We start from the raw sequence: 12,092 nt of genomic DNA on the forward strand, positions 1-12,092 counted from the left end.
GATCTCCTGCCAACATCATTCACAACAGAAGTTGGCAGCTATTACTGTAGTCATCTCCTCCAATATTGCTAGTGGCATGTCTGGCTTGAGAGTAGAAGGAGAGCAGCGCTGTCATTTACAAAAACACTACATTTTCCGAGGGAGACTAGGGTAGTAGCTGCAGGATTATGTGTTAGTGAACGACAGGGCTGCTTTTCAGTTGTCATGATTCACAATACAATGTATGTATTGAGATGGTGGCTGTTTTGTGGTCTCTGTACCACCCCCTCCTTCTCTGTGCCTTGTCACTCAATATTCTGTTTCCTTGCTCCAGCATGGTCAAATAGTGGTGGTGGTGGGGGAGGGGTGGGTCAAGCTATCCGACCACACAGCTCAGCAACCTCCACTGCACAGATTTTAATGGAAACATGTGGTATGTGCACTAGGTCCCTGGGGGACAGGCATTTTTAACATTGATGAGACTTCTTTAAATTCTCGCTGTATCCTCACGACGTATATTAGAGGGCCACATATACACTCACTGTCCACCTTATTAGGTACACCTGTTCAATTGCTGGGCAACACAAATTGTTAATCAGCCAATCACATGGCAGAAACTCAATGCATTTAGGCATCTAGACATGGTAAAGATGACTTGCTGAAGTTCAAAGCGAGCATCAGAATGGAGAAGAAAGGGGATGTAAGCGACTTTGAACGTGGCATGGTTGTTGGTGCCAGACGGGCTGGTCTGAGTATTTTATAAACTGCTGATCTACTGGGATTTTCACACAACCATCTCTAGGATTTACAGTGAATGGTTCGAAAAAAAAGAACATTTCCAGTGAGCGGCAGTTGTGTGGACAAAAATTCCCTGTTGATGTCAGAGATATGCAGAATACTATCTCTGAATGCACAACACATCAAACCTTGAAGCAGATGGGCTACAGGAGCAGAAGACCACACTGGGTGCCACTCCTGTCAGTTAAGAACATAAAACTGAGGCGACAATATGCACAGGCTCACCAAAATTGAAGAAGAATAACCTGGAAAAAACATCTGGTCTGATGAGTCTCGATTACAGCTGCAACCTTTAGATGGTAGGATCAGAATTTGGTGTAAACAACACGAAAACATGGACCCATTCTGCCTTGTATCAATGGTTCAGGCTGGTGGTGTAATGGTGTGGGGGATAGTTTCTTGGCACTCTTTGGGCCCCTTAGTACCAATTGAGCATTGTTTAAACGCCACAGCCTACCTGAGTATTGTTGTTGACCATGTCCATCCCTTTAGGACTACAGTGTAGCCATCTTCTGATAGGTACTTCCAGTGGCATAATGCACCATGTCATAAAGCTCAGATCATCTCAAACTGGTTTATTGAACATGACAATGAGTTCACTGTACTCCAGTGGCCTCCACAGTCACCAGATCTCCATCCAATAGAGCAGTGGTTCACAACCTCGGTCCTCAAGTGCCCCAAATGCACCATGTTTTCAGGGTTTCCTTTACTTTGCTCAGCTGCTTTAAATCAATATCAATGACATGGTAGTGATCAGAGTTATTTTATCTCACGGAAGTTCCCAAAACATGACCCGTTGGGGATACTTGAGGACTGAGGTTGAGAAGCACTGCAATTAGAGCACCTTTGGGATGTGGTGGAATGGTGAATTTGCATTATAGATGTGCAGCCGACAAATCTGCAGCAAATGGCGATGCTATCATGTTAATATGGACCAAAATCTTTGAGGAATGTTTCCAACACCTTGTTGAATCTATGTCACAAAAAATTAAGGCAGTTATGAAAGCAAAAGGGGCTTCAACCCAGTACTAGCAAGTTTTTTTTTTTTTTTTTTTTAACAACAAACTTTATTGCATAAAGAATAACATGCAAAAGACATACAGGTTTGGAGCATAGATCAAATAAAAATAAAAAAAAGTACTAGCAAGGTTTACCTAATAAAGTGGCCAGTGAATGTAGATCCTAATTTTGAAAGTTGACCAATCATCATCAGGACATCAGATCCAAAAAACGTTTTTTTAAATATTTTTAAATTAAATAAATGGTTGTTTTGTTAGGGAAAACATATTAGGATTATCCTATGTCGTCAGTTTACTTTATCCCTAAGCCCGTGTACACACGGTCGGACATTCCGACAACCAAATCCATCGGATTTTGTCAGACGGATTTTTTCTGAAATTGTTGCATACACACAGTCAGACAAAGTTGTCAGAAAATTCGATCGTACTTGACGTGATGACGTTATTGCGTTAGGACGGGACTACAGTCAGGCTAGTAGCCAATAGCTTTGGCCTAGGAATTCGATCTGAGCATGCGTGGCACTTTGTCCGATCTGAATTCTCTACACATGAATGGACAAAGTCCAATCAGATCATGTTGTCGGAAAATTTTATAGCCCAGCTGGAAAACTTGGTCCGTCGGATACTCCAACGGAAACAGTCCGATGGAGCCCACACACTGTCGGAATTATCCGACAACACGGTCCTATCGGACATTGTCCATCGGAATGTCCGACCGTGTGTACAAGGGCTAATAGGGATGAAAAAAGGGAGACTTGTTTTAAGTCCAGCCTGTTAGCCATGGCTACCTCAGCAGATACAATAAAGAAATGTATAGGCACAAAAGGACAAAGTAAGTGTGCTATTTTCTGGATCACCAGGTGACAAGAAAGAACGCCTAAAAATGATAACCAATGCAGCCACAACATCTAAGGACTGGTAATGTGCAATATATTACATTTTGGTTTTGAGGTTTAGATTTGCCTTATGGAGCTAAAGGTCTTTAAACAACTGAACCAGACATAAGCTTCAACATGATCAGCTGTTGCCCAGTTCTAGTTTAAACTCTAAAGCCTAAATCTTCATGCAAATTAATTAAAGAATGGGAATTCTCAGCTGTGGTGTAAACAGATAAATGTTCCAGCTGAAAAAAAAAAAAAAGTAAAACATTACAGACACATTTCTTCTGATCTGTAACCAGATTCTTGATAGTGTTAACAGTTTCAGTAATAACCGGTCCCATTTAGACAGCACTTTTGAAACCCAGACACATAGCTCCTGAGCAAATGGTCTGCTATTACGCTGTCTGGATCATTTAAAAAAAAAAACTACCCAATAAACCACCTCTAAAATTAAATTTTAATGCTGCTTATTACACACAGTGGGATAATCTAAACTTCCTTTAGTGTTTAGGTGAAAAGAACTACTACTAAAATAGTAGAAGGCACGCAATGCAATAAGGTTTGAGATGTCTTTTTATTAGTTATCAATATAGGCTTGTGTTGGCATCACAACATCAGATAATATATCAGTAGCATTTCATCAAAAACCATTTGTCATATTCTGGCTTAATTAAAGGGCAAGAAATGGTAGAGAGGTGGAAAACGGAGGGCATTGTGTAACATTGTTCAGCTCTGTTCCCTGGTTCTGTCGTTTCAATGGATTAAAGTGAACCCATGCAGGGTTAAGCAACATGCCCATTTTATTGCAAACCCCAGCAGCTACTTATTCTTGTTTTCTCTTTGTTCCCCCAAACTCCTCTGTTGGCTCATGGGAGTGAAGAAAACAAGCTCTAAGAAAGCTCTAGGATGCAACACTGGGCCTCTCTAACCAGCCCTATTTGACAGTACTATATGCCTCAGTGGCAAAAACTAGCGCCAGCTCTAACACATGGGAGGAAGGCTAATGAGTCACATGCTTGGAAGTACTGAATATATCACGTCACTTCCATAGGTGATCAACGTTTTGGGAGAGCAAATAGAACAAAAGTTTTGTGGTCAGCATTAAAATAAAGATATTTCTCTGCTGTACTTTGTCAAAGCCCAGATTTACTGTAAAGTCCATGTACTTTCTGGGTTGTGTCTAAGGCTACACTAGGTACTGGGTAGTAGAAGGTTATGGGGAAAATCCCAACATCTGGGTTAAAAGAAGCAAAGACCAGTAGCACAATGGAATGGGGACAAATAAGAAAGTTTTACACAAAGTACACTCATCTCTAGCCATTCTAATGTTCAGTGTTTATATTCGCACAGAGCTTTTTTGGTTCTTGATGCCAGTGATCTACTACAGCACTGAAAACCATTTTACTAAAGTTCAATTCCAGCACCACCTACTTTTAAAATTTGATATTGTGGCACAATCATTTAAAAACAAATGTGGTCAATGATTTGTGTAACTGGTCAGATGTCAATCTGTTACAACAGTAGGTTGAGGTTGCCACTGTTGCTTATAAAGGAAGTGGGGGTAGCAACATGGTACTGCCTAGTTAACAATGGGCATCACTTTAATCTTTTGTTTGGCATCTTGAATTATAATTAGCTCCAGCTAGCAATGCCAGTGGAAGGCGCCACACCCTACCAAGTCTTATTTCAGTAAAAGAAGCTAGGCCATCCATAAAGACAGCAGCAGGCATACAGTACCGTAGTATTAAGTATACATGTAAGGCAATTATGACAATGGCTATAGTCTCTGTAATGTCTATTATTTGTGCTCTGCATAATGGCTTGCATAAATGAACAGGATGTGACAGTTCTTCCTGTTCACACATAACAAAACTACTCCCTACATATATTATAATACATGAAGGGCATCCCCTATATTACAAAGTATCTTATAAAAAGAAAGAAAACGAGCAGAACCGTTAAATGTCTAGTGGGCTAACAATAGTGAAGTCAGAATCCTTGCTGTTGTTGCTGCTGTCATCATCCGGACTGGAACTTAGATTGCCAGAGGAAAGGTGTCCACCCATTAGAGGGTCCGGGAAGGTTAGTGGATTGGATGGAGCTGCTGGTTTCTTGTCTGATGGACCTCTATGTTTCTGCAATTGCTCCTTCGTTGCAGACCCTGAGCCTGCATTGCAGCTACCAGTTTCACCCTCCTTAGAGATCAGGATATAATCATCCGATTGCCGGCTCTCAGTACTTCCAGAATCGTCACACTCTGCCTAAAAAAGGGAATGAACAAGTGCTACATGTTAGAGGAGAACATTTTAAATGAGATGTATGATCATAGGATACATTTTCATTTTATAATATTAGCATTGTAATTGCAATACACACAATGTTTTTTTCGGATAATCCAATATAAGTGTACTTGAAAAATCTCAGTTCATATAGCGAGTGCTGCCTGTATGCTGGCCATCTCTTTCCAGAACTTCCTGGATTCTCTGCATGCTTTGTGACTTCTCCTCTGCAGTTTACTTTTCATTTTTAAGGACTACATATCCCATGGTACCTTTCTGCCTGCAAGCAGTGATTCCCCATCTCCTGAAACTCCTCTTCTCAGCACTTCTATGAATTCTGTGACACAGCAGTGCCTACTCACATTATTGACTAGAAAGCTGAAATGGATATATTATGGGGATCTTAAGGAGAATCAAGATTCATACACAAGAAACCAAAAACCTAACTGGTTTCTCAGATTTAGAATACAGAATATGTGAACAGCTTTCCAAGCTGTATTAATATCTGCTATTTAACCGTACTGTGTTAGTGTTTTGTTTGCATGCATTGAAATGAGATCTGGGCTTGTTTAGATGTTGCTGTTAAGTGCAGTCATTGGTATTTCCTCCTTTGTGATATGGAAGAAGTAAGGCTGAAATGTTTATAATGGCACTCACGGACATTAACCTTTTTTGTTTATGTACTAGATAGCAGGGAATGTTTCTATTTTTATGGCAGCATGATGATGCTAAAGTTGTATGGGCCATGACTAGAAACTGGATGAGCCCAGTGAGACCCACCACAGAAATCATTTACTAATAACAATACAACTGGAATGTCACACTGGCTGCTATATGTTCTTTCATTTATACTGTATATGGATTTTCTTATTAAGACTCTTCCTAAACATCACCCCATCTTTAGACTTGGAATGGCAATATGGCAAATCTGGTGTTAGCCAGAAGGGTTAGATCTAGGTTCTAGCCACACCTGGACCTCCAAACCTTTGGTAAAGTAGGTGGTGTTTAATACAATAATTACTGTTTGAATGCTCTCGTCTAGATACACTGCTCTCAGAAATTCTATAGCACTGGCCCTGACAGCTGAACTGCAAAATTCTGTCTGCCATACAAATCAAGAAAAAACAGCTGCATTTCAAGGTATCCAGCATATGCATCAAACTATATTCTACATGGCAGTTTATGACACCACCAGGGTCCTAATGGATGCAATTGGAGTCAAGTACTGGCTATCTCGGAGTGTGACTATATTTTGGACTGTATGCCTATGTGTGGTGGTAGTTACATCAAGCCCACTGGCAGCATTCTGCACCCTTTGTGATGAGAATCTGCTAAAATAAGTAAAGGAAGCGTAGACACAAGACTGGCGGGAGTTTCTGTCTTGGTGGCGTTTCATCACCCATATATTAACACAAGTTTCTTATTGCAGATCTGTCTACAGCAAATAGTCTGGATTCCATTCAAGTATTTTAGACATATACTAAAAGATGCAGAGGCATGTATGTACTAAAACATACTACAGCTTAATGTTTCTGTTTTTAGTTAACTTTCTTTTTATATCTGCTAATTTTTGTTTAGGAATGCTAATCCTTTAAGACAGTACACGGCCAATTTATGATACTACAAGCTTCCCATGCTTTTCTAATTTCAGAAGATGCATAAAATAATAAGTTGAAAAATCTCATTAAAATACCCCATTAAAGAACATATTTTATTATTGTGTGGCTTTACGAAAACCACATTGAATTATTTTTATTTTATGTTTCAGCTAACGCTGGAAGAGCCTCTAACAGGGTTTACTGGCCAAGATCCAGCTGTGTGATGATGGCGCTGATCCAAGGATAAATGAAAGGTTTGCCCAAAGGATCTGGGGACATACAGCTCATGGAATGAACAGACATTCAGATGTGGTTTAGCATTAAAAGGGAAAATAACAAGCCACAGACAAATGTATACATACTATATTTTTTTACGTCGATTTGTCAGAGGTCAAATATTGAGCCCTTCTCAGATTTAAGGAATTTACAATGACATGAAGCATGTTTTCACCCAGTCTCCTTTGCTGCTGACTAAATGAATGATGACAGGGGGAACTTGTAGTGGCTCTACCAGATAATGACCTTATACATAATGCCATATGTCTTCTTGACAGCTACCATTGTTGAAGATCAGGGACTACTCAATACCAAACACATTAAAACTTGCTGAACTCTGTCTTCATGGTGCCATTGTCTTAGTGCACATTGTTTAACAATGCTTTTTAAACATAACCTGTATTTACTGTTGTTTCTGAAAGACTAAATCCTGCCAAAACTTTTTTTGTGTATAGAATGGGAGCCTACCAGATCTACCATTTCCAAAAGTCCACTACTGCTAAATATGGTGCCTTGTGTGACCCTACCCCATTGAAGACATGTTTAGACAAGTCTTATGTCCCTCACCTCCTATCTAAATTGTGTAGTTTCTCTGCTGGCCAAGTGGATCGAGCCATCTTGCTTTCACAGAAGTCCTCCTTCGCTAATAAATTTCAGGGGTAGGGCTATAAGATTTTATGTCATTGGTATAGAGTCCCCAATGACTCTACACAAAATTTTCTCACACTCGTCTAGCCTATGTTGGAGATACGGACAAGAAGAAGACTCCTACTTGCACATCTTTTGGTCCTGTTCAAAAATTCACTCCTTTTTGGACCAAGTATGCCAGCTATTCCTCAAGATTACGTTGGTGAAACTGGGCACTCACTCCATGAGCTATGTGTTCCATCTTAATAATATCCAGCTTTTGCAGTACAAATCATCCCTCACTGGACATTTACTAAATGCAGCGCGACAGAGCAGAGGTTTTGTTATCGTGGTTGATTATCTTCAGCTCTGCCGCTTACCATAATTTTATATGCTCCCCGGATAGAGGACACCTCCTGGGTAGCGCTGTCCCTCCTCCAGACCCTGGTCCACGGGGCTCAACCTAGTGCATTATTTGTTATCTAATGATTTGATCAACGATTGTATGGCTCAGAACAGTGGAAAACAAAGTCTTACTTTGGAAGTTTGCAGTCAGGGTGTCCAAGCCGAGGTGTCCTCCCACACACCCATAGACAAACGGTCATCAAGAAAAAGAAGCAGCCGGCAAGATCAAACGGATTTATTGTAAAACCTTCACAGTGAGTACAGTCAGCAGCAAACTGTACTCACTGTGAAGGTTTTACAATAAATACCCTTGATGTTATGGAGTTGCCGACTGCTTCTTTTTCTTGATGACCGTTTATCTTTGTTATCTAGCTATCCACTTCAGAATCTAGCCCCTCTCCTCCCTGGTGCATCCCCTCCCCCTCTCACCCTACTACCCCTCCTTCTCTCCTTTTTTTCTTCTGTTACCTTTTTCTTTCCATCTTTACTAGCAGTTTCTCATAACTACATTTCAAAGAAAAACATGTTTTTCTTTTTTTTTTCTATTGGAGGGCAAAGGGTTTGGATCTGGCAGACAACCAGCCAGCATGGAAACCTTGTCTCGTATACATAGAGATTTTCCTCCATTTATTCAATAATTGAATTCAGTCTTTCGGTCATGCTATCATGATTCGAGGTCTACGACCTTCTTATCCCTACCTGTTAGAATATGTTTATTGACCTCTCTTTGAACCCTCAGCTGTGTCTCAGTTGTCTTGTCAGTATTACTGCTGTACACCCAGATTGTTAACCACTGTCTTTCATTAAATAAAGAAAAAAAAAAAGGAAGCGCCATTCAACAGGACAGGAAGGCAACATTAAAAACACTCTCAGAGGTTTCAACTCTTCCTCACTCTATTAAAAATGTATTCTTTGTTTTTATCGGTGTACTGATTGGAGAGATTTTCCAGCACTTTTTTTTGCCCTGTCACTAAGTGAGAGAAAATCTCCCCATCAGGGACTAAGACAGAAATAAATATATGGTACAGGCTCTAAACCTTCTAATTATATCCAAAAACAAAAGTTTTGGCTGTAGTTGGGCTCTAAAGAGGAAGTAAACTAGGGCTGAAACTAAACAATTAATCGCCAACTAATCGATTATGAAATTAATCGATTACTATTTTCAGAATCGATTAATTGGCCAGTAACATAATGGGGTTAAAAAAAAAACTAAAATTAGCCCTTTATAGTACAAAAATAGCAAATCACTACTGTAAATATTACTTTCACAGTTCTACAGTTAAAAAATGAACCCCTTACAGTAGTGATTATCTGCTTTTTTTTGTACTATAAAGGGTTAATTTTAGTTTTTTTAACCCCATTATGTTACTAAACGTCTTAGACCTGGTTCTCATCTATGTATTTTATGGTGCTTTTTGCAGAAACACACCACAGTTCATTTACATGGTTTCCTATGGGACACATTCACATCTATGCTTTTTTCAGCCGTTAAGTATTTGGAAAGGGCCAGGGACTTTTTTTTAATGCAAAATGGTTTAATATACTTCAATGGAGAAGCTGCAGAAAAGCACGTAATGCATTTTAGCAGAAATTTGTGTTTTCTATCTGCCCAACAACAAATTGGCCAAAAAAAAATACAAAAAAGCAAATTGCCAGAAAAATCACGTGCACAAAAATCAAAACGCACTGCAAAAACTAAAACAGATCAAAAGCAAACTGCATAGGTGTGTGTCCTTATGCAGGCCACACTGATCAATTTTCAGATGAAAAATCTTTGTACATTCGCTGAATGAAAGAATGTTGTTTGAAATTTTCACTTGTTTTTAAAATGAATGTAAAATGAAAATTCCTTTGACCAAGAAGTTTGCTATTATTTCCAAATTTTCCCGTCACTGTGGTTGAAAATGGACGTCGATTTGACCCCACTAATGATTAGAAAATCGGACGAACGTTCTTAAAATTTACATTTTTGAAGGAAGACTTTGTTTTTTTAATTAAAAAAATGTGATCTCTGAGTCTGATGATATTTATCAGATTCACTCTTTAATAGTATATATATATATATATATATATATATATATATATATATATATATCTCCTCTAATAGTTTATACAGTATATCTCCTCTAATTAGTATATAGAGTATATTTCCTCTAATAGTATATCTCTTTTGTGTGTTATTCTCAGAGTGGTTTAGATATTTTGCTCCCTAACCATAGTTATTTATGTTTATATTTACAACTGCATAGAGATATTTAAGAATAAATTGCATTTTTGTAAAACTTTACATATTAACTAATACTAGCCCATTATGTGGTCCTTGCCTGCAAAAGAAGCCCACGCTGTCCCTGCTGGTGGCCGCATTCTTCGTCGCTCCCTATTCCTTCCGGGGCTGCGGACTCTGGCTCTGTGACTGGCCGGAGTCACGTAACGTCACTCCAGCACATGGTCGTGGGAGCCATCAGTCACGGCACTTGCTAGTGAAGAAATGACACGGAGGGCCCTTTCTTTACAACGCATGCGCCTATGACATCATCGGAGCAATACAAGGTAACTATCTCCTAAACAGTGCACGTTTAGGACATATTTACAATACCTATAGGTAAGCCCTATTATAGGCTTACCTATGGGCAAAAGTGACAATGAGAGGTATACAACCACTTTAAACATTGACATTGCATTTTTGTTGTATGCATTTGACAAGTGCTTGATTGTGTTCTTTTTTTCTTTTAAATTTGTAAGTTCTACTTTCTGTGTATCATCATACAAACGTTGTAATTTTTCACCTGCATTGCCAGGTCTGTGACCTTGCCACAGCTATAGTAAGGGTGAGCTTCTGTCCATGTTGAATATTACTTTTATTTTAAATTACAGAGAATTCAACAGTATGAATATTAACATCCAACATTCCGAGGAGGGCAGAAAACAGCAAGGATCTATGTAGGGGAGAAGTCTGCTGGATAACCTAAGAGGTGTAGGAGGCCTAGGCTGATTCACGTTAGCATTTTATACCTGTAACTGAAACCGCAGTCTGGCCTCTTAAGACTTCCGGTTCCAGCACCACATGGAATAGGAGTGTAAGACGGCGGCTCTTGTATGGACAGCTTGTAAAACCAGCACCCATCTCCCAGGCATAGCCTTCCTGGTTCTCTCCTGCCTCCAACATGCTCCCCAAGTACCAGGGCATTGAGCGATACCTAATACAGGGTGGTGCGGGCTCTCCACAAGCTGCAGCATCAGTATCTCTCCCCCAGCTCTCTGCAGCCCAAAACTGCCAACGCCATGGATGTAAATGCAGCCATGCAGCCTGTCCTCACTGCCCCTACTAGTGTGGCAGCTGGAAGATCAATATGGCAGGATTGCCAAGGCAATGGCTGCTCTGCTCTCCCCCACAATCACAGCAGCATTGGATAGAGCTATAGGCATGAGAACTGATTAGCTCAAGAGGGAGATCAGGGAACAGGCAGGCAGAATCACTGAGGCAGAGAACCGAATATCAGAACTGTAATATGAGGCCCAGAGCTCACCAGACCGCCCAAACCCAGCACTATATTTTGGAAACGCTCGCCGATTTGGAAAATCAGTCTCGCTGAAATAATCTACGTGTAATCGGCCTCCCTTAGTTATACAATTCTGAATCCCTGTCAGAACTATGTTCTGTGCGCATCCCTGCAGCCCTTGGGATCACCTCACCATGTACAGTAGAGAGGGCACATCATATAGGAGCCCCTTCAAATGACAGACGCTCCCCTCGCCCAATCATTATGCACTATCTCAACTACACTGATAGAGTGACCCTCCTAAAATCCTTCCGCAATGCCAATTCTTTTTACTCTGGCATACCCAGCTATCTTCTGACTCACTCAGGAGAATCCAAATCCTTTTCCCACCCAGAGGATGCAGCTTCCTATCTAAAATCGCATCTGCACATTCACCAAGAGCTACCCCCAATGGAAACAACGGAGACCTCGCAAAGATCCCCCCAAGAGGTTTCGGTACTCAGATAACTCTGGCTTGACTAAGCACGACTAACCTATTGGGCCTTCAGTTCACAACACAACCCAGCTGCTTTGGATCTCTAAGCCACTTTTCGTCCATCAGTAATTTTAGATAACTCAGGTTATTATACTGGTCTGCTTTACATTTATTAATACTGTTTTACCGTTTTGTTCTTTTGACCCTACACCTTCGTATTGCGACCAGGGATCTAGTAGTGACCAATGTCTATGC

General features: G+C 40.2%; 1 protein-coding gene across 5 annotated transcripts in view; it reads right to left on the reverse strand.

The window, feature by feature from the left end:
• Positions 1-3,232: 3,232 nt before the first annotated feature.
• Positions 3,233-12,092, reverse strand: part of TBC1D5 (TBC1 domain family member 5) — an 802,157-nt gene continuing 793,297 nt past the window's right edge. For 4 of the 5 annotated variants that reach the window (XM_077491382.1, XM_077491385.1, XM_077491384.1 and 1 more), the window contains one exon: positions 3,233-4,938. In XM_077491382.1, the coding sequence (XP_077347508.1) occupies positions 4,636-4,938 (303 nt within the window). In that variant the 3' untranslated portion in view covers positions 3,233-4,635. The remainder of the gene's footprint in view (positions 4,939-12,092) is intronic. The other variant, XM_077491386.1, reaches the window with a different exon arrangement.

The sequence above is a fragment of the Lithobates pipiens genome, unplaced genomic scaffold (assembly GCF_037356315.1).
Source record: "Lithobates pipiens isolate NorthernLeopardFrog02 unplaced genomic scaffold, aLitPip1_a1.2 Scaffold_19, whole genome shotgun sequence".
In the NCBI taxonomy this organism is placed as follows: Eukaryota; Metazoa; Chordata; class Amphibia; order Anura; family Ranidae; genus Lithobates; species Lithobates pipiens.